The sequence below is a fragment of the Chelmon rostratus genome, chromosome 5 (genome assembly GCF_017976325.1).
Source record: "Chelmon rostratus isolate fCheRos1 chromosome 5, fCheRos1.pri, whole genome shotgun sequence".
In the NCBI taxonomy this organism is placed as follows: Eukaryota; Metazoa; Chordata; class Actinopteri; order Chaetodontiformes; family Chaetodontidae; genus Chelmon; species Chelmon rostratus.
Window position 1 is genome coordinate 5,663,044 of NC_055662.1, and position 25,526 is coordinate 5,688,569.

At 42.9% G+C, this 25,526-nt stretch overlaps 2 protein-coding genes across 3 annotated transcripts in view; both read right to left on the reverse strand.

Moving 5' to 3' along the window:
- Window positions 1-218: 218 nt before the first annotated feature.
- specc1la (sperm antigen with calponin homology and coiled-coil domains 1-like a) lies at window positions 219-21,709 on the reverse strand. The gene is made up of 16 exons (XM_041937382.1): window positions 21,583-21,709; window positions 15,428-15,590; window positions 15,184-15,322; window positions 13,460-15,090; window positions 12,833-13,040; window positions 12,534-12,607; window positions 11,269-11,444; window positions 10,782-10,945; window positions 10,367-10,485; window positions 9,339-9,429; window positions 8,651-8,740; window positions 8,387-8,546; window positions 7,953-8,055; window positions 5,208-5,324; window positions 5,037-5,096; window positions 219-4,101 (listed from the first exon to the last, which is right to left on the reverse strand). The coding sequence occupies exons 2-16, from the start codon at window positions 15,551-15,553 to the stop codon at window positions 4,012-4,014; spliced, it is 3,348 nt and encodes a 1,115-aa protein (XP_041793316.1). The 5' UTR covers window positions 15,554-15,590; window positions 21,583-21,709; the 3' UTR covers window positions 219-4,011.
- Window positions 21,710-22,471: 762 nt separating this feature from the next.
- The window catches only part of si:dkey-91m11.5 (PH_BCR_vertebrate and RhoGAP_Bcr domain-containing protein), a 31,346-nt gene continuing 28,291 nt past the window's right edge, over window positions 22,472-25,526 (reverse strand). For both annotated transcript variants that reach the window (XM_041936376.1, XM_041936374.1), the window contains 5 exons: window positions 24,905-25,044; window positions 24,652-24,786; window positions 24,444-24,549; window positions 24,012-24,171; window positions 22,472-23,923 (listed from right to left, as the gene is read on the reverse strand). In XM_041936376.1, the coding sequence (XP_041792310.1) occupies window positions 23,834-23,923; window positions 24,012-24,171; window positions 24,444-24,549; window positions 24,652-24,786; window positions 24,905-25,044 (631 nt within the window). In that variant the 3' untranslated portion in view covers window positions 22,472-23,833. The remainder of the gene's footprint in view (window positions 23,924-24,011; window positions 24,172-24,443; window positions 24,550-24,651; window positions 24,787-24,904; window positions 25,045-25,526) is intronic.

A 25,526-nucleotide genomic window follows, 5' to 3' on the forward strand; every position in this document is an offset into this window, starting at 1 on the left:
AGGCAGATAACCCACTTCATCCAGACATTTTCTTATACTGGAAGACAAATATTCAGGTATTAGTCAGTGCCGGAACCCTGCCTTGGACTTATTACGGTTTACATGAAATGCACAAATTAATGATTCCTGGAAATGTAACTTCCTGGCTCTTTCTGACCCACAGATAGAGCTAAAACCACTCGCTCAGGCAATAATGACGACAAAGATGGTTGCTTCAATGGTCTTTTATAACTATTGCCAGAAAAATAAAGCAACATAAAACCAGACAGCATTTGTTTTTGTTTTACAACTGATTATCATCTTAGTGTGCACTTAATACTGTAGCTTAGTCCCTTTACTCGCGCGCGCGCGCGCACACACACACACACACACACACACACACACACACACACACACACACACACACACACACACACACACACACACACACACACACACACACACACACACACACACACACACACACACACACACACACACACACACACACACACACACACACACAATAACATTTATTCATTCAGCTTTAACTTTGCCCAGGGACCATTTCAGCACTGCATGTGGTGTGATCAGACAAAATACTCCACACCAAATCAAACCGAGGCATGGACTGTAAAAAGAAAAGAAGAGAAGGCAACATGGAAACAAAACGACAAACTAAAGCAGGTTCAGTGGAGTTCTCAGAGCTTTTTCAAGTAAACAAAAGAAAAACAAATGTAGCGTGATGGAGTGGGCCCAATAAAGACATAATGCACTGTTCACATTTGCTTTGCTCGTTGTGGTAAAGCTCTGCACTTTAAGGGCAGCATCTCAGGTCCCACACGGTGTAGCATGTCCCTCATGTCTGCATCATGTGGAGGTGGAATGTGCTTCCTAGCTTTTGCCAGCCGTCTGCTCGCTCCTCAGCAGGCCGGGCTCAGTGTTCATCAATCACTCCACATCAGCACGGGCTGGACCTCGTAAAGTCCCAGGACCACTAAGGCGTGATCAAAACACATTCCACTTGCAGGACGGAGAGGCTTCGAGTCTTTTTGTAGCTCTCAGACGGTCCTGCCTGGAACGATAAAACGCATGGGCCAGCGGTGGAATCGAGCAGAACACAATAAGACTGTTGGCTGATGATCTTCATCGCCATCGTGGCGTCACAATCCCCTATCAGCACAGAGCCAATGCCTTCAAATGTCATTAAATAACTCACACGCACTCTCTCTTGTGCTAACTTTAAATCACTAAACGTCTAATGCAGCTGTACACGTTGTGGTGATGTGGCTTGGCAGACGGCACGGCAGGATGTGCTTCTAAATCCAAATGTTGTTCCTGATGTTGCCATTGATTCCAGCTGGCGGCTTCATCGCATCCAGATCAAAACAGTGTGTAGTCTCCTTCCCCAGACACAACAGGGGACTCAACATGCTTCCCACAATGGTTTTACGACCATCGCTCACTATTAGTGTTCCTCAAGAGGCGCAACAAGAAGGACCTTATTTTAAAAACCATTTCCACACTTTGACACGAGTCTGGTGAGGAAAGACGGCCGCAGTTTGAAATGTCACAGTTTCACTCGCAGACGCCTCGGCTGAACTGTTAAGGCAGGACATTAGTGCGGAATACAAAAAGCTTATCTCAGTGCAGCTACTTAGTGTATGTGTAATTAATTCATATACACTTCTGACACACACATAAAGCAACGACCTCACTACAATGACTGGAAATCATGCAAATAAATACAGTGAACTTGGTATGCTGAGGCACGATAAACACACAGCGCTCAGACAGCATTATATAGTAACACTTCTCCCTGTTTAGCATTTAGAAGCAGTACACAAACCTTTATAATAAATGCTTTCTCACACACTATAGAGGTTGTAAGCAGATGTAAGTGTTGATGTATTTGTCAACAACAATAACTCCTCCTGTGGGCACGAACACGTGGAGGCTGCTGTATAAACAGATGATGATGTAAAACACAGATGTAGTAATAGAAAATATGCCTTGATAGGAGAAGTTATAATTGCTGACAAATATTATACAGACTGCCTATAAATGCTAAACGTGAAGACTTGAAGTGTCTGACTGACTGAAACTGGACAAATATAAAGTATCTCTATAGTAATGCTTAGTTCTACTAGCAATTTCAAAACTACCTGTCTAACACAGCATCAGTGGTAACATACAAAACAATGGCGATCAATGGCACAATGAATTGTCCTATTTTGTCATTTATGTGCAAAATTAATGTTTTTGCAACATTTGCTGATGTCAAACTGAACAGTATACATTTTGGGACATACACTCACTTGCTTTCTTGTCGAGTGTTAGATGAGAAGCTTGATACCAACCTCATGTTTGCAGGCAAAACATGAGGCTAGAGCCTGCAGCTGATTAGCTTAGCTTAGCATAAAGACTGGAAGCATGGGGAAATAGCTAGCCCGGCTCTGTTCGAAGGCAACAAATTCATAAACCAGCAACTCTAAAGCTCACTGTTCTGTTTAGTTTGATTTATACATCAGACCTCAGGATAAAAGTGACAGTCACAAGAGAGTGGAATCAATCTTCTCATCTAACTCTGCAAGAAAGTGAATCAGTGTATTGCCTCATAAATTTCACTATTCATCTAATGAGATGCTGCATTGACCTACAAAAGTGTGTCTTCACCTATGAATCTGTCCCTGCGGGTTTCCAAAAACTAGAGCATATTTTCCCAACATGAAGTCCCTGGGTCACACACTAATTCTCTAATTAGACCCCCAGGCTGAGAAAGTTTAAGGCTCTCTGATTCAAACAGAACTTAAGCGTCGATCAAATCTATATTTTGGTCATGATGAAGCAATGCTGTGTGCTGTATGTGCCTGACGAAAGAAGGAACTGCAAGCACTCACATTATACAGTTCAGCATTCAACTCCGTACACATGAAAAGAATATGAGTACACCTTCATGAATCTTTGAGGGAAAAACCATCATAAGAGTGTGTTAGTGCTCCTTGACAAAATGTGTAGTAGTGTTGTAGAACATAGCATATTTCTGTGCTTGAAAAGCAAACAGTCACTCATGATCAGATGCTGATGTTGCTGTCTGCAGCATCAGTCCGTCCTGATGACCCATAAGCTAGAAATCAACAGTCAAAAGGCTCTGAAACATGTTTGGCAACAACTCCTCAAATCTTCAGCTTCACAAACCGGAGTGGAAAGACACTGCCTCTGTGGAGAGAGAGAGAGTTCATCTCCTGGTCTCCTGCATCAAAACTCACACAGGCACTTTATCCTTTGAAATGTAGGCATCTGTATCGTAACGTCTGGAAGACTTGGTGCAAAAAGGCTGCGTCTGTCTGAATTCCTTTCAGAGGGAATTTTCAGGGTTTGCGGGGGAATTCCAACATCACTGACTTCTGGTGTGTTATTCTGTAGAAGCTGATGTTTTCCACAAAGTATTCACAACCAACAAAAGAAAACACGTTGGGACTATTTATGAAAATGACACCTCATCCAATGCAGCATGCTGAAAGTCAGGTCTTGCAGGAATTCCCCCTTATTACCCCAGAAACTGGGTCAGCTGTGAGGGGATATTATTTGCCAGGAAAAGCCAGGTAGAAGGCACTGAGACTTGGTTTCTCTTTCATACTGCTCCTTCAGACGTGAACTGAACGCAAAGATGACCTACAGGATTTCATTGCTGGTCAGTTCATACTTGGTTCACCAGTGTTTCCTCTCATGGCTTACGAGTGTAACAGCAGACATACAGGCTAGCCCTTGGACTACAACTCTACACAAAGCGCCTTCTACGCTGCACTGGGAGGATGGAGTAGCTGTGTGTGTCCAGTGAGGTTCTGGTCCGCTTGTAGTGTTGCTAAATACTGAGGACCGACATGCAGCGTGATGGGTTTTGCTGTGGTGTGGCGAGGGACTGCAGTGAGGTATAACAGTTGACTGTGGGGTTGAGAGGTTGCTGAGAGCTCAGGAGGGCTTGCGTGGCTCTGATTGTGCTGCAGGAGCAGGTTGGGTGAGACGGTGAAGTCAGGTCTCAAAGTACTTGTAGATGGCTGTGACATAAGTCATGACACTTTGCCAGTCGGGCCGCTCTGTGTGCACCATCTCATTTATGTCCTGGAACAGAGAAGTAAGAAGTATGTAAGAAGAAAATACTGCTAAACTGAAGATTTCTGCGCCACCAAAAAACGTATTTCAGACAAAACATGAGTACTAAGAGTGTGAGTGGAAACAACTGAACGGACAATAGAAAATTGAGCAAACTCCATCCACTGATGAAGCACATAAGTTGTGGCCAAAGGTCTGGAAGAAATATAGTAAGTGAACCTTGACTCAAGATTTTTTGTCTGCTTCCAAGGTCAAAGAATAACCTCTGAATCAGAAAAACGTTACTGTCCATAACAAGGGATTGAAATGTTGTCAACACAAGGCTCACACGTAAAATTAACTCTACCTCACAATTCAATAGTAAATATTAAGAATTTAATATTGTGTACCGACTTATGAACGAGGCCAGAAATCAGCAGAGGGACTGTCACATTTTCAACCCCTCAACATACAGTTTTCCTCTTTTAAAAAAATTGTTTGACATTTTCTCGTTCTTGCTGAGAGTTAGATAAAAAGATCAACACCACTCTCATGTCTGTATTTGTAAATATGCAGCTACAGCCAGCAGCTGGTTAGCTTAGCTTAGCATTAAGACTGGAAACAGCTAGCCTGGCTCTGTCCAAATGTAACAAACTCATATGTTCAATAAAAAAAAAAAAAACAAGACCAGTTGAGTTATGTGCTGGACTATTTCTGGACTGAATACAGTGATTTCCTGGAGTCATGTCATCGCTGGGAAGTTGCTGGGCAAGTCCCAGCGCATTATGTTAGGGCGCATATCAGAAATTAATGGAAAAAATAATAACTCTGGGATCAAAAAAGAATATAGAGGACAAGCACACATGCACATAATGCCTTCCTTCTTTACACTAGGAGTATAGTTTTTTCATTATTTTGGTTGAAGTCATATTTATTTTAATAAAGTAATTTCATATAAAACTTACCAAAGTGCATTTGATCCCCACACTCTCTGCAGCCTGGAAAGCTAAGGTGAAGTTTCTCCTCTGAGAAAACAAGACAGAGAAAGTCACACACAGTGAAATACTACGTCTAACAGCGGCTATGATCCAGTAATGATGGCTTAAGGTCAGGGCTTTCCTGGGAGCTCTACTTGCCTTCTCCTGGCTGGTGAGCTCCTGGTATGGGATGTGTGCAGGCAGGTAGGTGTGGAGCACGGCGCAGAAGGCCAGGCCATCATTCCAGCTGCTGCTGAAGTTTGTGATATCAATGTTCTGAAAAACAGTGTCGATCCATTTAAACTTTGATCTAACGCAACAGAACATTTACTGTCCAGGACAAAAATCGATGGAAAACTAATTTCTGGGCCTTATCCGGGCTAAGGGAGGGTACGACATTTCATCCCCGGTCATGAATGTCACTGTCAGCCGCTGTGCATCACAGACTTTCACCATCACTTTCAACAATATTATGGTCACAATAAATTCAGGTGTCACAGAACCATTTAAAGTGATTTAGCCACAGAGAACAGGAGTTTGCCCCGATGACAGAGTCTGTCCTGGGTATCAACATGACTCATCCATCTTTTCTACCATCAGCCATCACCTGACCTCTGCAGGGACAGTAAATCTGTGATTTCAAACAACCACAAAGGTTAGATGCTCAACTCTCCTCAGCGTCATAACTATAATCTAGATAGTGCCCAATGATTCAGAGAGCCTCATGTTTTTGTCAGGCAGCTAACTCACAGGATGCGTTAAATGTTGCAGACTTCCTGGAGAAGGCCTGAGGGGCCATGGAAACCATAACCTACATCAGTTAAAAGGGGTAAACATCACTTCATTATGGCAAGTGCGTCTTGACACGCCTGTTGATCGTCATTTTAGCGCCAGTCATTTCTAGATCAATGCATGGACGTTTATTGTCTGTGCACACGTTAAGATAGGGGTCCTTTGATTGCAGCCTATCAATAACACCAGAACACTAGTCTGAACTGACGTGAAAAATCTAGGAAAGAGACACACTTTTGTTTCAGTCGTGCTTGAATGAAGTGTGTTTTGCGATGATAAAATTATTGTTTTTATGAATGGAGTCTGGTGGCTTCGGTGAGAGAGATATGACAGCTGTTTCTGGTTAAAACAAAAAGGATCTTACTCTTTAACCAGAGGGTATCTCTGGGATCCTTTTCCATAATGTAATCAGACACTTAGAACAACATGAGCCTGTCAGTGGCAAAAACAAACATTTTTATCGCGCAAACATTGACAATGTGCAAACGCCCTCTCTCAATACTGAAAGAACTTCAAAAACTGTTGTCTCCATTAGTCACTTGGACACAAAAACATGGGAAAATAGGGTCCATAATCAGATAATATGTGATAAAGCTCGTAAAACTGTGGTGCTGGCTGTTTTTTCTAGCTCTACAGAGACCATTTCCTTTAGTCATCATTTCCTTGATGGAATATCAGCACATCTTGTGGCTTTTTTTGACAGGAACTGGTAACCCACCACAAAATACAGATTTGTATCACTATCTTTAATCCAGGGAAATCCAGCCTGCCATGAAGGAATGGATGGCTGTTTTCTTATTTATCATTGCCTTCTTCTGTAGTTTCGTAGTTGACAGTGACACAGAAAGAACTGATTGGCTGGCATGTGTGTTCTCTGTCAAGTGTAAAGAATACACCACCAATTTAGCATTGCACTCCTATAACACTGTTGAACTCACAATGGACAAACATTAATCCACAAAGCAACTATTATACAGTTAAAGGATAACTTTTGTTTTTTTACAACCTGGACCTTATTTGTAGCATTAAATACGACCATTTACTCACCCAGACAACTTTGGTGGCATTTAGAGTCGTTTTGAAGAAATTAGCCCCAGAGGAGCGGCGCGTATATCCGTATAATGCGAGTACTCGGGGCACCCATGCGCAGCCTCTATAAACGCATAATCTGCTGTGAAACTCGTTCATATTCCAATATTTTGTTATGATATGCTGGTGCTATTCCCCTCTGAGCCGGCGGTCGGCTAGTTTAGCTGTTGTTTGGCACAGCTATGGTATGTTATTGCGTATTCGTAGCCGACCGCCGCAGAGTCAGCGGTGTTGTGGCTGGCTGCTCGCAGCGCTCGGCGTTCGGTAATGAAATCATCCGTGTCAGAGGTAGTTGTCTAGAGACGCTGGATGTTGATAACATGCCACCACAGGCTCAGAGGGGAATAGCACCAGCATATCATAACAAAATATTGGAATATGAACGAGTTTCGCCGCAGATTATGCGTTTATAGAGGCTGCGCATGGATGCCCCGAGTACTCGCATTATACGGATATATGCGCCGCTCCTCTGGGGCGAATTTCTTCAAAACGACTCCAAATGCCACCAAAGTTGTCTGGGTGAGTAAATGGGCTTATTTAATGCTACAAATAAGGTCCAGGTTGTAAAAAACGAAAGTTATCCTTTAAAAGTACACCGGCACAGCTGAAGGAGAAACATGGTGGACAGTGCCTGCTTAAGCCTCTGACAGCTGACCAATTAGAGTGGACTGGGGGAGAAGGCATGAAACATTGCCGAGTAAAGACCCAAAATAAAAATATGAACTTGAAAATTAGCATAATATGGGACCTTTCAGCGCCAACCAATGCTGACTTAAGTGGCACTGGGCCATTTATCAGACTTCACACAGCTCTCAACAAAAGACTTGGGTACAACTTTTTTTTCCATTTACAGTAGTACTCCCAAAAACCTGTAAACAGATTTTGATGTGCAAAATCTGTGGGCTTCCCCTTTAACCATGTTTGTTATTGAGTGTCAGTTTCTGCCCAATCCAATGGAGAAGAGTTGTAGACACTTTCAATCATGTGTGATCAGATCAGCTGCTACCTAGGACAGGACCCTACCTGATAGCCCTCTGTCTTCTTCTGGCACCACTTTAGCAAAGCATTTCTCTTGGAGCCTCCATACTCTCTTGCCAATGCTGACAGCGGGTCCTTTCTCTCTTCTCTGTAATACACACACACAAGAGACATGTAAGCAAACACTGCCACAGTTTTAAAAGATTTACTGTGTCACCAAGGCACACAGATAACATGATAAGCATGTTTGCTTATTGAGCTAGGAAAGCTGACGTGGGCTGTATGTTTTGCAAGCAGGCCAATCACAACTACAGTATGACGCGCTTATGTCACACTGGCAACTAACAGATTAAAATCACTGACGAGAAGGAAATAGAGATGCATACTTTAAAAGGGCAGTCTGAGCACATTTGGTGGATTATAGGCAAATAAACCGACCCACTTTTACCATTTAGTACAACATAAAGATGAGGTGGTACCTTAGACGGCTGCGTGCTGTGGGGGTGATGGAGGCGGTGGGGGAGGAGGAGGACAGGGAGAGCGGGGAGGAGGCGGCACTCATCGCCATCAGGGAGGTTGAGGAGGCCCCATCTGAAGCTGACATGTCCCTCTTTATTTCCTCACTGCTCCGACGGGACACTGCTCAGGACAGGGGAGACGGTTATAGACATGATTTTCAACTAAACTAGTGACTGCGCTCATTCATAACAAGGCATTTATATAACTTAACTAGCATCTCTAACCTGAGATTGTCTTGGTGGAGTCCATGTTGGAGACCCTCTGGAGGGCAGATGGAGGTCGAGCAGCCGAGGTTCCCCTGAGAAGGTGCTCAGCTGTGGATACATCACAGTATTCACATCACACATATTGTATTACGAGTGTTCTATAAGCGAATTCCTCCAAAATAAGATGTAACAGGGTCACATTCCAGCCCTTCTGAGTTCAGGGAAGACCAGTGAACGAGACTGCCTTGTTTAGCAAGAAAACAATAAATCAAAGAAAAATAAATGGAAGACTGGAGGCTATGGCCAAATCTGCACGTTCACATGAAACACTTGAACTCATCACTGGTGAGAATGAACTGAGGGAAACTGCACAGTATACGGCGGCTCATTATACCCCTCTTATCATCCACTCTAGTGTTTTGAAAAACTAAAACATGAAGTCAACATGCAGTAAACTACTACTAACTCCCAACTCCAGGGTACTGGGGAAAAACTGTCAAGTTATTTCTCATGAGAGAGGGGACAGTCCACTTATAGTTTACTGTGACAGAGGACAAAGAACTCCGGCATATCCTGCGTGACCCACATTTAACAGCATATTATTCTGCCCTTTTACAGACATAAAGAAACTCATTATTCTCATTCAACTAATTCTTTCTCCAGTATATGGAGTGTATTTCAATGATCACTGTAAAGGATGCCTCACCTGGCATGGTGATGTCTGTGTAGCTGGGTCTCTTATCACTCAGGGAGGAGAGGGGCTTGGCTGCTGACATAGACCCACTTATTGAGTGTCTCTGAAACAGCAGGGGGGGAAAAAAGCTGCATTACAAATCCTGTTACCACACATTCTATGGCCTTGGTTAAGAAGACAACAACATAAAATATATAAATCCAACATTTTAAAACAGCAATACACCAAAAAGTTCAAAGAAAACCAAGAATCGCCAAATCTGCTGACTCTGCATTTTTCAGAAAAACTGAAGGATTATGTGTCCTTTTATGGGTTAAGAAAATTCTCCCACTTCTTTAACTAAGTGCATTGAAAACCCCATTGGATTATCTAAAAAATGCAGTATCACAAAGCTGAAAACAGAGCTTATTAAAAACTGAGGTTTTGGTGAACAGTTTCACAGGACAGCTACAAACCAACAATTATGAGTATGATATATTAGGTTTATTTCACCTACTAATTAAACTCTTATATAATGTATGCTCCAGTGTTGATATGAAAAATCAACGCTCACTGTGTTCAGTGTGGTTCAGTTTTCTCAGTTAACTGACTCCACTCTCACCAGAACAACTGACAAAGAGTGAGCAGTGAAGACTCAGTACAATAAGTGCATAGTTTTATTCTTTCACAAACTTTTGACTGCGGAAAAAAAAAATCGTGCACACTGTTGGTCACAAAAAATAAATAAAATGACTTTCAATAAGACTTTCAGGCGCTCAAGAACTTTGTAGTAATTGTTACAAACTAAATCTTGCATCCAGTCCCTGTTTTTGTACAACTGTATTTTTGTCTTTTAAAATTATGTTGTTTAATGATTTCAATGTCTGTCCTCATTAATTGTCTTGTGTGGTTTTTACTGCTTTATAGTGAAGGCAAAGACTACTTTTTACATTGTGGACAATAAAGTTCCTAACTAACCACTACAAAGTGTCAGAAGGTAAGGTAACACAGGCTAAAGCAAATTTGAGCAACATATTCATGCAGAGCCTTTCCTACTGTACCTGTATGGGTGAAACAGCAGCTGCTGGAGGCGTCTTCATGGGGCTGGGGCTGAGGGGGGTGCGTGGTAGGGGGGCAGCTGAGGCTGTTGGAGTCACAGAGGCACCATTGGTCGGTGGTCCTAAGTCAAGAGTGAAAAGGAACCAACACATACAGCTCAGTTTAGATCTGCTCCACACACACGTTACCAAAGACACTCCTGATGTCATGACCTGCGTCACACTACGTCTTGACACACTACTCTTACAGCAACGGGGAATGAACAATAAAACATACAGAAGTAGTTTGTTGCATTGTCAGACACACGTTCTATTTGGGAAATCAATCATTTGGGAATACGAAAAGGCCATTAAAGAAAATTATTAATGAGACCAACAGCAACACATAAACGTGGAGGATCTCATGATGCTCTGGTACCTTGTGAGGCACTGTCGAAGCTCTTGATGAGCGTTTTGACGGTGGGAGAGGGCTCAGAGGAGGTGGAAGATCGCCGACTGAGCCCCATTCCCTGTCTGAGAGCAGCCAGGTCTCTCTCCACTGCATTCATGTAGTTATAGACTCTGCCTCGCTCCTCGTCCTGCCTGGGAAACAAACAGCACTCTGTTCAGCATGTACAGTCGGAGTTAGTATACCGTCTACCTCTACACTCTGGGTTAAGAGAGGGTCGTGTTCAGTTTATATCATGTTGTATGTACGATTATGGTAAAACTGTAATGAAAACAAACAATTTATTATTTGGGCTCTGAAGGCAATTTTACAACTGTGGGACTCATCAAAGACAAATGAATGCTAACCCTGCTACTCAGCATCCAGAATCCTCATCAAATAAGCAAATTAAATCTTCCCTCGTTTTGTTTACAAACAGAAGACAGACAATGTCAGCGCGTCTCTCCGTGGGTCTTACTTGCGACTCTTGACCTCGTCCAGCTCTTTGCTCAGCTTCTCATTCTTCTCCTGGGCTTCCTGCAGCCGGCGCCGCAGATCTCCAATCTCCTCCTGTGCTTCGGACTTGATGTCATTAGCAATGACAACAGCTGTCTGCAGATCAGCCTGGAACTGACGCCACTCCATCGATTCCTCCTAGACACACACACACACACACACACACACACACACACACACACACACACACACACACACACACACACACACACACACACACACACACACACACACACACACACACACACACACACACACACACACACACAGTGAGACAACAGCAGCAGAACTTTATTTAGGCTAATTGATCCATTGGATCATTAAAGCAGAATTAATTACTTTTGTTTGGCCATGCTCTATCATCTGACGTATTATCATCTTAGAAAGTTGATGTGGTGAATGTGTTAGCAAACAGTCACTCATTTACAGACCCAGCAGACACAGAGAAACATCTTCTCTGTTGAAAGTGTGGAAGCATCACATCCCTCCTTTCATACTGTAACTGACGCTATAATGATGGATGTTTTCTTTCCTTGAGACAGTCATAGATTAGGCTAAATTATAGACTACACAGTGAGTGGATAAGTCGAAGCATTTCCAAATGGTTCGAGGTGACTTGAACAGTACTTTGTGTTACTGTATCACAAGCATTTATGGAGGGACAGGTGAAATACAAACAGCTTGACTCTGGGAGGCTTCAACACACATTATGGAGTTTTCTGCTGCTGTAGGGTCTCAGAATTAAACAATATCCAAAGACGGGAGTTTGATGACATTGTGCAGTGAGGCGTCATCCAGGTAAAAACGACAAGACCTAAAAAGTGACAGTGATGTCACAGGGGGATGATAATTCTCTGTAGGTTTTTCAGTACAGCAACATTATCGCATTATACATAGTCACTTGATCCATTGTTAATATAAAAATTTTTAGTGCAGCTTTAAAACCGTTCAGGTTAAATGATATATCAGATTATTAAAATATAAACTACACTGTCTTCCTGTGAATCATTTGGCAGACGTGTATCTGCAAATACTTCTATTGGTTTACTGGTTTTAACCAGTGTCCAGATGAATTTGCTATTTCCCATGTACTGGCCTAAAATTGCTACAGTTTGGTGTACAGGTTTTCCATTCTTCTAGTGTACTAAAAGCAAAATTAACTAAAGAATTTTATGCAAATATTATTTAACCCCAGTCTGCCCTGGTGCCCCCTTGCACCACTCTTACCCTCAGTCTGCGGTGAAGAATCTTTATCTCTCTCTCCATGTCATGTTTCTGGTCCTGCAGCTTCTTCACAGAGTCTGAAATAAGAAGCAAATTCACAATGGTGCCATTAATGCCAACAAACCACAGAAAAGACTGTCTCAATACCACAAGTATCTTATGTCTTTTAGTGTGACATTTCACAGTTTGGAAGTTTGACTAGCCTTTGATGGCATGATATTTAAGACTTCTGAGATATGGAACATGATAGCTTGTCAGTCAAACTGGCTCTCTCCCCACATGATCACTGGCTGCCCACTCACTCTCAAGGTCTGTGATGATGAGGTTGTCGTGGAGTTTAAGAGCTCGGTGCTGCTCCACTTCATCCTCCAGCTCAAAGATGGTTTCCTTCATGTCTGCGATCTCAGTCTCTTTCTCCTGCAGATCCACACGCTGCTTCTCCAGGGCCCGCTCCTGCTCGGCCATCTGCTGCTGCACCTGCTCCTGGAAGTCTCTGTACTCCCTGTCCAGCTGCACGCACACAGGGAGAGGGGTATCCTTCATTTAGTTAACAAGCAATGAGGTAATTAGCTGACTAACGTGAAACAAAGCTCCAGAGGTGGCATACAATTTTTATTTACAGAGATGTACTGTTCACAGTGTGTGTCTTAACTACACACCTGCACAATTCTCCTCTGCCAAGTGTTATGTTGGTGAGATACAAACAAGTGTACCACTCCTGGCTGAAGGTAGGCTATGGAGACCTGAGACATTTTAAAGGTCAAATTTGACTCCATAGAAAACTTTTGCCTGAGTTCTTGCATCCTAGATTAAAGTTTCATTTAGGTCAAACACCTCAATTTAGCATCCAATGGCTTCAGGAAATTGATGCCCCACACAAACGCATTCTCAATTTTGCATCTCAAACTCTCTAACAAGTTTTAACTAACCTTACTGAAAGTTTCCTGCAGCCGGGTGAGGTCACTGTGAGCTTGTTCCAAGTCCTCTTGCAACTTCGCCGCCTTGGCCTCAGCCTCTTCCTTCCCCAGGCGTACTCCTTCAAGCAGCTGGCAGATGTCATTTTTGTCCCCTGCAGTGTGAAGAGAGTACAGCTCGGCCACCCTCTGCCTCTCCTGGTCCAGCTGGGCTCTGCAGCGGCTCAGCTCCGCCTGGTCATTGCTCACAGCTGCCTTGTACTCCTCAAGTGCGGCCGCCATGGCGGCTCGGCCTTGTCTCTCTGACTCCATGATGCGCTCCATCTGGTGGTTCCTCTCTTTCAGTGCTCCGATCATCTCCTGGGCCTCGGCGTTGTCCTGTTCAGCCATCTTCAGTGTGTTGGACAGGTGTTGTTGAACCCCCAGCAGCTGTTCTCTCTCAAAGCGGGCATTATCAGCCAGGTCTGCGTAGCGCTGCTCCAGCTCCATGTAGCGGCCACTCTTGATGTCCTCCTCTAGCACATACGATATGTGATGCTCGTCCAGCAGGGAGCGCAGGTACTCAATCTGTCGGCCGTACAGCTCCAGCTTGTCGCTCTGCTGGCACAGGGAGTCCATGAGGATCACCTTCTCTTCGCCTAGCCGCTCATTCTCTCCGTTCAGCTCCTGGGTGATCTGCTGCAGGTCGGCCAGCTCCTGTAATGTGGCCTGGAGCTCCTCAGCGGTGCTGTGCTGGTTCTCTTCCATCTGGTGGATGCGCTCCGTCAGACAAGCCACTGACACCTCGCTGGCATTGCCACTGCTGCCCCTCCGTGAGCGCTCCCTGCTGGGTGCGCATTCCGATTCCGATGATGAGGAAGCTCCAGAGGGGGCATCCAGAGCATCATCGCTAGACGTGACGGCCTGGTAGACCTCGCTAGATTCACTGTCGAGGTTGTCTGCTGAGCCCCCGTGCTGGTGTCCTGTGAGCAGATCCTCCAAAGAGCCGGGGGCAGAGCCTTCCACTGAGGAGGTCAGCGTACCCGTTCCTCCACCATCACTCTGCCCGCTGCCTGCAGCCAGGTCTGGGCTCAGGGAGGCGTAGTTGAACAACTTGTCGGAGCCATCCAGCCTCTGCTCCAGAGAGAAGCCCAGTGCATTGAGCCGGTCTTTTAGCATTCGGTTCTCACTCTTCAGCAGGTTGAGCTCCTCTCTGATGGCCTGGTTCTGCTCTTGTAAGAGAATCAGAGTGGACTCCACATCAGCCGCTGTAATGGCTGAAACATGAGGCTTCTCCTCCTCCCCAGCTCCTTCCTGCGGTGGTGTCTCCTTCCCTCCCAAACCAAGTTGGGCCCTCATGTCTCTCAGCTCACTGCGCAGGTGGAGGATCTCCACATCTTTGCTTTTAGCCAAACCCAACAGGTCTTTTACTTTGGCCTCCAGAGCCACCTTATCACTGATCTGGCCGTCTGATTTAGACTTGCTCATACGGCCCTCGGACTCTGCCAGGACCTGACTGCGAGTGCGTTTCCCTGAGGCCACATCCCCAGCTACAGTCCCCGATACCAACTGCTTCTTATTGGCTGAGGTCCTGGATGTCCGGAGACGGTCTCGTGATGAGTTTGGTTCCTTGGAAATCGAAGATGTCGTACGCTTGGATGAAGTAGCTGATAAGAGAGAAAACGGTAATCCTTACATTTCCAGTAAAGCAAGACTAAAAAAGATAAAATAAGTAGCTAAGCAGGGAACATAAGTTATACCTGATGTTGTCTTTGGCTTGCTGTCTAGGCTGCTAGCAGTAGTCCCAATGGAGGCAGTCCTCTTGGTCTTGGTGACAGCATTATTTGATGCAGGATTTCCTCCGGCCATAGCTGCTAAAAGATCATCATTGCTTTTCACCTGAAAGCACAAAATTCAACAAATTCACTTACAAACAATAAATTCAAATCAAATTCAAAGCTGCATTAATTGGCTCTAATTGGTCCATCACATGATCAGTCTCACCTTAGACAGAGGTGCAGTGGTGCTGGTCTTGGCTGCAGGCTTACCGGTCCCGGTGGCAGCCGCGGCCTCTGCCTTCCCTCGATCTCCGCTCACCTTACTCACGGCTGGCCGGACCGACTTCTTCATACTGAGCTCTCTGATGCCGATACATTTACAGCTCAATCTGTGCACAAAGGAGGGAGGAGAAAGGTAATGTATGTCAGCGCGCAGAGTGATAGCTCCAGTTTTCCATGGAAGAGGAATTCTTTCCACAGACGCTATTCCCTAAACACGAGAAAAAACAGAGACCACATTGAGTAGCAGAGCACTTCTAGAAAATGTGTTTCTCTCCGTTTGTCTCTGTAATTTGAAGTTTATTCTAGATTCTATTCTAGTGTTTGGGAGGTAGTGGATAATTTTGCTGATTCTCCTGATCTATGTAATTATAAGGAGTGAAGAGTTGGAGTTTAAATGTTTATTTATATTAACATTACGATACATAGAAACTTATGTGGTACTTGCAATTTAAATCATTTTGTCTTCTCACTGCAGTTACATTTGGTAGTTGTTAAGACAGCTGTAAGGGACCACCCCTGATACAGGAATGCAAGACATACACTGAAATAGAGGCTTTCAAAGGCCAACCATTATCTCCACTAGATGGCTCTAATGTGTTTGGGATCGTTCAAGCAGTTCAGAGTTTCACTTGCCTGTCAGCTGCAACAACGATGACACTGATAAAGGGTTTAATCTTTGTGGGTGGTTGCTGCTTTCGGTATATATTTATTTGTGCTTACAATCTACAATCTGCTCCTGAGCACAGACAAAGATCTGAAAGACAGGATTTTCCCAGCATTGTGTAGAATAATGAACAGCAAAGTAAATTCCTTCACAGATCAAAGTGAAATATTTTGTGAGGCAAAAATGTGAGTCTGTTCGTCTGTTACTGGGCAACCGATGTCTGACGCACTAGATTTCACTTGGCGCTGCCAAGAAATCATTTAGTGCCATGTTCGTGCAAGATGTTCTCATACCAGTTCACAATCACCATTGCTTTATTTAAACAACTTGACAACCCAGAAAAATTCCTGATGACAATTTAATGGGGAAAAATTCTTCGTGAGCTGCATTTCAAAATGTGTATTGAATTAGGTGATACAAAATATTCACTCACACTGTTTCATAAGAAGCACCTATAACTATACTGGAGTTATCTGTTGCAGTTCTGCCAATAGTCTGTGTTCATTTGGCAGTAACCAAGGTGTTGAAACTGGCTGCAACCAAATAAGAAAAGCTTGTAAAAAACACAGAAGGCTTTATTCACTATTGTTCATAGCTGCAGCCACATCTGAAGAGAACCTGACTTGATGCCACGATAGCAAGAAAAGTGATTTGGGACACAGCTGGAGACAAAGAGTAAGTGCTTTAGCACAGATTTGGATGTCTTGGAAATCTTTTTGCACTAAGGCTCTGAAGAGGAAAAAGTGAGCTGAAATTATTTTTTGTGCACAGGAAATCCAGCTACAGTCTGAGCTAGTTATCTGTTGTTTTTTTTTTCGTGAGCAGAAATTTGTTGTTTGGATATGGAAATAAATATAATCAATTTTCAGCAGTGAAGCAAACTTTAAATAGACCACTGTGAGAAGCTGACCGATATATTGTAGCAGGAGCACAAATGTTTAGACAATTCCCTGACTGAAACCTCCCAGTGAACCATAGCTAAATAAATACACACTACAAAGATGCAATAATATTTAAAATATGATGCAGCCAGAGCAGGGGGAGATCTGCATACAATAGCTCACATCTGAGCCTGATTCTGTGAGAGAATCCAAAATAACCTGCAACTAAACCACAACGGCTCTTTATTCAAAAACAAATACTTGTCTAATAGATTTCAGCTGTGCTTCCTTGGTACAGGTGTCCTCAAAGCAATTCATTTGTTTCCACTGAGATGATATTTTTTGGTTTATTATTTCTGTCAGGTTAACCTTGGCCTCCAGTGACGTAAATGGCGAGTGGTGTTTAGCTACACCTAATTCATAAGACCAAACCACAAAAACACACAGCTCTAGCCTTTAGGAAGAGTTATGAGGAGTTTGACTGGATTTAAAGATAAAAATGTGCTTTTTGTCAAGATGCAGAACTTGAAATCTTTACTCAAAACAAAAAGGATGTGTTGTTTTTGCTAAAAACCTTCTTGCAGCTGCAAAATACACGGAAGATACCATCGGACCACAGACAGTTATGCGTAAGTTTACAAAGAGCCGCAAGCAAACAAAAGAAACAATCTTCCCTGCCTCATGTGGAGGAAATGGCAAATAATGTGTCTCAGCTGGTTAGACTCTGCAGCTCTGTGGAGTCTGTGGTGCAGAGGTAGATTTTATTCTCTCAAACAGACCTGGACTGCTGGCTTGAGGTTACAATACATTTTCTACTTTCATACATACCTTGAAGCATATTGTGTTTACATCTGCGACCTCGTCAGCATTCATGTTTAGAATATCAATTCTAAGTTTAAACCATGCATCTTTCCCCAGTCAGTGTCTTTTGCTAGGTCAAAGCTTCCAAGATCAGGGCTACTTATTATCTACATCGACATCTTCACAGGTCTCAACTTACTTTGAAGCTTCATGTCATGACCATACTTTGAGAACGTGTGTTTTCTTATGTCTGCACAGTTCTCACTGGAGCTTACTAAGACCTAGACATGTTGACAGGTTATCTTGAATTATATAATTATATAAATAACTGCCTTCCAGTCTGCCATCTCCATTTCTCCCACAGCCCTGCCTGCTGTGCATGTCTTCTTATTATTATTTTTGGGGCACAAAGAAACAAACAAAATTCTAAATGTGCATCAGCACCACTGTAGCTGCTGGACTCGTACTATACCATGACCCTTCGTTATAATACTCCCCAGCCTTATCTGTCTTTACACACCTATCTCTATAGCGCCTGTTTATGCATGTACTTATCCATAACACATACGTTTGGCAGGGCGTTTACCCCGAGCACTGACGTGTACTCAACAACCAGCCAGTTTTCTGAATAGCTGAATGTCTGTCAAAGCAGATGTCTGAAACAGAGAGCAGCTAGCCAGAGTTGAGCTCTTTTCATTGGATCTGAATAGACATGGGATCACCGGCTGGGGACCAAAAGTATAGCTAAATGGGGCAGAGGCAGCTGCCTTTTCTTTCACTCTCTCACTTCGTAAAACTACTGCGAAAAGGTTGGTGTGTACCATTTTAAAGACTCTTAAAACAGTCATTCAGCAATGATCCACATTTGTACTCATTGGCCTGTCAGACTCAGTTGGTTGAGTTTGAAAAGTGGAGTCTAAATGACAGATTATTCTCTCACTACTGTACTAGTTAACACCAACATCTGTGATGAATCACTCTGTATCAAAAACAATGTTGTTTCTGTGATGCTGAACAGTTTTCTTGGTGACTCCACATCATTGGGCTGACTGTTCATGACATCATGATGTATTCTTATTCAAATATAGCTAAATCTGTAATGCACAACAAATAAATGAGAAGGTCTGCCACAAGCAGACATTTTATTACATATTAGCCAGGGTGACCCATTGCCAACTGCATAAATGCTCTGAGGAGGAAGAGTGATGTTTAGACTGATATTCAGAATCTCCAAACTATAACCAACCACAAGGGCAAGATCATTTCAAATGTAATCGTTTTGCCTATTAAATATAAAAAGCCATCCCTATTCATCAGTAAGACGATGCTAGAGAGGAAGGAGGTTGTCAGAATCATTTACATGTGCAAAACACTGGAACTCAAACTAGCCCTGTAGCGCTCTGTGCTGCAGAATTTAAGTTGCTCCTCGCTAGGCCAGAAGCCAATGACACTTGTCCTGATTCAAATTAAATAGAGCTACAGTATTTGATTTCAGCGTTAATGAATGCAATGGATCAGATCCAAGGCTGACCAAAGAAATGAGCATGTGTAGTGTTCCTTTAGAGACAGCTGAACAAAGCATGAGACTGAGACAGAGGACGCAGAAGAAACAGTCTGGGAAGAGAAAGAGGTGGGGGTGGTCGTGCTCTAGTAGCTCATTAATACCCCTTCCCTGCTCTCCTTCCTTATTCATGCTTTAACTGCAGGGAGGCACTTCCTTGCCATAACATTAGCTTCCTGTGGTGGCGTCTCCAGTTAAAAAAAAGGTAAACCCTACAAGGGTGACTGTGTATACAAGGACAAGCAGGCACCAGTCTGCCTGAGACAGAGCAGACACTGTCAAACCTTGAATTTAATTTGCAATGTATGCCTCACTATTAATACAAAAGCCTGGAACACAATCAAACAAGCCATTTTTATGATGTAGCCTTCAGTCAGATGACAATCACCTATGTCACTATTTTAATGCTACCACAATGATGACAGATTTACCTCTTTCAGGCAGCATCAACCTGCTGTTATAAACCCAAGACCATCCTCAGACAACATTAATTTTTTTATAAGTAAAGAATATATGGAGCTATATCGTGTTTGTAAATCATCATTCAGCAGCAGTTTCATGAACACACTGTGTGGTAGAGGTGTCACGCCTGGTAAAAGCTGAGTAAACTTCATTAAACAAACAAGACTTTGGTCCTGACTAACGAGTTTGTCATGGAAATACATTTCTTTCTTTCCCCTTGTTCCGAAGTCACTTGGGGGCAAAGTTTCCAAGACTGGAGAGTTTTCCCCAAAATATTTTTCTGAAAGCAGAGCCGATCAGGCAGAGCCAAGAAGGAATATCTCGTAAGTCATATCTCCTGGACATTGATTTAAAGAGTGGGCTTTGACATATTGCTCTTTCCAAGCTGTTCCAGGAAAGTTGGAAAAACATATGTGGTCATCTTTGGTTAAAAAAAGACAATTCTAAATAAACTGAGTTAGAAAGAAAGAGGGTGATTTAGTAAGACACATACAGAGGCTACAGCTCTGTAATAGTGCGTAGTTAGGGCCAGCCAAAAGACACCAACAAGCTCCAACATCAGCTCGCTGTTGACTCTTCTCACGGGGCTGGCAAATTTACATTGTTCTGGGCTACACCTACATTAGCAGCACCACGGCTAATGTTAGCACGACCAGTGTGTCATTCAACTACACAAGCACATACTTCACCAACCAAAGCGTTTAAGTAACGGCAGACAACCGACTCTTTGGAGTGAGCAAGTGTGGGCAAGTTACTATCATGTTAGAGGCCAAATGACAACTTAAACCCAGGAGATGACCCAACTAGCTAGTTAGCTATAAGGTCAGGCACGCAGGGAATTTCAGTAATTTCACTTCCTGTTTGGCCATGCGCTTTCAAAACAAAGGCACCGCTAGACACGTAAGCACAACCTCTTAACAACTTTTACGGAACCTGTAATAATATATCAAAACTCGGATAAAGAGAGATGATTTAATCAAGTGTGAAAACAGACGTATAACAGATAGAGGTGTAGTATAGTATAGAGTACAACTGAGAGACTGTGACTTAGATGTAATATGGCTTAATACTGCAGATATGTACAAAAGAGCTTTTCATGTTACTATAACGCACAGTCAAAAGTCCTGAAGACCTAGCGTTACCAACATTATTCTAATATATTAAAGGTAGCCAAGAGTACTAGCCAAACTGTAAGTCCGCCCAAATGTACCACAAAATGTTTTAAAACCGCAGCTGAGAAAAACAAAAGATTTTTTAAGCGCTTATACTCTAAAGCACGTTGTGGCAGTTAAACCTAAATGACCTTTAATTAGGAAAAAGCTTCATTCAACAATAAGTGTAGTACACAGTTATATTAAAGCACATTAAATCATGAATAACACGGGGGCTGCATGTCAACACAACGTGCAGACTGAAGATTTATTTTGGAATAATTAACAGTTTAGTTCTAAGTAATTTTTTCTACCTTGACAACCTACCAAAAATCTGGTTTGAGGGCTGAAACAATAAGTATCATGCAATTTAAAACTAACAAAATGAGCAAAGCGAGCCTGCGTAGTTAACGTAACTTTAGAGTCGGTTTGTCTGTTTCTTTTCAGTCAGTTAATTTACTGACGCTGTCAGTGAGCGATGGGAAAGCTAATGTTGCTAATGCTATCGTTTGGCTAACATTGTTAGCGTACCCGGCAAAAAGACAGCGCTCTGTCAGCAAACTGATAAAATGCTCATACCTGAGGTTCGCCTAATTTTCCTGTTTGAAAGGATGCTAAACGTCCGATGGATGCTCATTTGCGGTCGCTAGCAGTTCACTAATCCACAACTTCAGTCGGCAGGCAGCATCGGTCTCGGATGTCAGCCCCTTTCTGTTGGCAGCAGCCGGATGATCCTCTGCCCCCTCCTCTGGTTGCATCATCTCAGCATCCCCCTCTGCACGGGAGACACAGCACTGCCTCCAGGGTGTTCAAACATTATTGTCTCCAAATCACTCCTGGAGCTGGGCCAAAAGTGTCTAGAGCTTCTATTCCACTAAGTCTCCAGCACCTTCAATTAGAGGAAATGTGCACATATTGTTCAAGTGCCTGGATAACCATTAGTATCTGTGGATTAGCGTTCATCCCCTCTAAGGTTTAGACACATCTTTGACATCATTTCTAGTGTATCTCACGGCTTAGTTACTACATGACTATTAAGTTATGAGCACACCCCGTCATGTCAGGAGAAAACATTTGCCATCATTTTTAGTGAAAACATTTTTGTTTGCCTGCTAACCAGTTGAAGGCAGGCCGACTTACCTTTTCATTGCCATGGCTTGAAAACGTGCGGTTTGACAGCCAGGACACTGTCAATATGTATTTAGTTTTAAATTTACATGATCATCACTGTTTTTGCCAGTCCTACACTCAAGGATATGCATCTTTAAAGGAAAGTTGAATATACATGAAACAGTGCACAGCTGCTACTGCTGAATCCACACACAGAATGAGTTCAGCACATGTTTATACTGAAACAGTGCTGAGCCTGGAAGTAATAAAAGGGTTGTGTCAGTGAGTAAAGTTTCAGTCTGAGTATGGTTTGTCTAATATAAAGAAATGACACATTGCAAGAATAATATTACTAAATTTTATTTACATAAATCATACACACAAGACCCACTTCTCATTGCTCATCCTAAGAATCACTAAGAGTTATTGCTCATTTTACATGAATCACAAACCTTTAGGGTTACAGTTTGTGCTAACAAGTGTTTGAATACTTGAAGTGATTTGGAAAAATATTAATGCAAGCACAAAGTGTTTCACATGGCTTCGAAAGCAATACTAGGTATATGGATGATAAGCCTGTTCAACCAGGAGACTTGGATATGAGTGAATCACTGTGCTTCAAGGGTCCTACTACGGAACATTTGGTATTCTGGATAATCTCCAGGTGCTTTCATTTCTACAGCAGTGTGGTTTTGTCCTATATAGGTAGAATATAGAGAGGGAATGCAGGGAGCAACACATACACATCAACTTCAACTGAATAAATCAAATCAGACAGAGGCTAAAAAACAATGTGGACACAAAACATATGAAATATGGACAAAAGACCACTGTGAAATTAAAATGACACACAGTACAGAATACATTCCATGGGTGGAAGAATGACACCTCGCCTCTCACTTCTCTGTACCACCTCCAAAAAAGCACTCATATCTAGATGGAAGCTGGCTCGGCCACCACCAGAAGAACCTGTGAACTGAATTAGGTCGCTGTCCAAATTGCTATAGCACAGAGAACAAAACACTTCAATTAGTTACTGTAGGTCAACATGCCTGCATGTTGCTGTGCTTTCAGTCTCATGCTTTTAAATTCTGTACAAAATTAAGAGTGTCTGTAAACATTAGGGTAAATGAAATGTTCTATTGGTCATCAGCATGGAAAAATTGGCACAGGTGAGCTTTCAACCAAATCAAACATTTGTGGGGGGAAAAAAAACAAACATCTATAGACATGAAAATATACGTCCATTCATCCGACCATTCATTCATCATCCATCCGCAAAAATAAATCTTACAAATCCAACCACAGCAGAAATCCCCCTCTGTGAATATGGAGCTAATGTGCACAGTGACAGAACGGGGCAGTGGGAAATATCAAAGTACAGGAAATAATGCTTCTTGAAATTTAAATTAAATTAAAAAAGGAATGATATATTTTGTCCATACATCATATAGGGTTGTCTTATTTTGACACAGCAGGTAAGCTTGTAAGTAAACAGAACACACACGCTCATCACATCTCAAAAAGAAACGGCTTTGGTCATGGTGGCTGTTTTCTCGTTTTTTCACAACGTCCTGATGGTTCCACCTGGTGGCTAAATGAAGCATCCTCAGAGTAAACCAGCCAACCATGGCTGCTCAGCAGCATCCACCACATTAAGCAGCTAACATTCTGCCTCTGGGCAGAAAACTTATGGACATATAAGTGCATGACGTTCCTGTTATACTTCAGTAGAGAAGAGAAGGCTTTGACGTTTGCTGTCAGGTGTTGGAATGCTCTCCAGCTGAAGGAAGTAGAGAAGGACTTGCACCTACGGACACACAGAGAAGGTGATCAGACCCGCACAATTACTCCAAATGTTGCTGTCTTACTCATCGATATCCTGACACAAGTTTTACCTGAGCCATGACCTCTAGAGACCAGCTGTCGTTCATGGAGATTGGCTGTGAGCTGTTTGAGATTTTGCTGTCTTTTTCAGAGGGCCGAAGCAACGTGGGGCCAAAAACTGTGGCCAGATTGTGCAAAGACATCTTGTTGATGCTCTCATTTTCAGTCACCCTGTAAGAACAAAGCCAAAAATAACATTTAGCCTATAGATACAGAAAATCCTGACCTAAACAGAACATCAGGAGTTAAACTTTTCATCTAAAACAGGGAGAATGTGCTATTTCATCCTTTAAAAGTTGCATAGTCTTTCTTTAATGCATGTGTCTGTGTTTTTTTAGCTTGTGTCTCACCTATGATGACATTGTACAACGATCCCAAACATAAACAGCTGCTACACAGTCACACATTAACTCGAATACTACATCAATTGTGAGGTATTTTACCTTTTAAGGTGGTCGAGCAAGAAGAGGAAGGTCACCAGATTGGGCTCTGGTAGAGACAGCAACAGGTTGAGCATGCAGCTCTCCTTGGCCACACTGTCGGAGAGAGCTGCAAGGCAAAAGTAAATATGAATGTGCTGGTGTCACGCCTCGTGCCTGCATTTATGCCTGACGACTGAAAATGGTGCAAACACAAAAAGCAGTGACTGACCGATGCCTCCAGCAAAGTTGGGGTACAACTCATCAGTGAAAAGAGGCTCCGGCAGCTCGCGGAAATACAGCTTCAGTGTTCCAGCAATGGCGTTTACGTCCATCTCCCTCATCATGACAGACACGTCCTTGTTGTCTGCGGGGCGAGGAGACACCAGTATTAAATGCTTAATCAGAGTACGAGTGTGTCCTGCAGAGCTCTGTCTTTAGGTTTGTCTACATGTGATAAGACATGAAGTTCAGAATGAACTCACTTGAATCAAAGGCAGCCTTCAGCGCCTGGATGTCAGTGGCAACGCCAGATACTCGGTAGATCCCCACCTCCTCCATCCCTCGGCGCTCAATCTCCTCCACACACTGCCTCACAATGAGGGGAACCTTGGAGCGCTCTCGTCTGGTGAGGACATAATCACACAGAAGGAAGTTTTAAAGGGGCTACTTACAAATCCCACATTATATTAACACAAGAGTCTATGGTAGAAATAAGTGTAGCCTGTGCTATGTCATGCCCTATTTGTTAATGTCAATAAACCATCGTTTGGAGTGGGGCACTGGTCAATGAGCCTTTACACAGAAGACATGTTGACATGTAACAGCAGCAAAAGCACATGTGTGAAACCACAAAATGAATTATGGCTGAATTCCATTTAGCTGCTTCAGTTTCAGGGTCCCCGTGTTGTGCATGTTGGCTCACACACACAGTTTACTGGAACACTTAAATAGACACACACACGGTTAACACACATTGTTAATATTATTAACATAAGTAGTGTCAGGAATAGTCAAAAAGTCTGCTGGTGAGAAAAGCCACAGGCACATTTAAATGTTAGATGCTGACACTAAAACTAAGAGAAAAATGGAAAAAGGAGCACATAT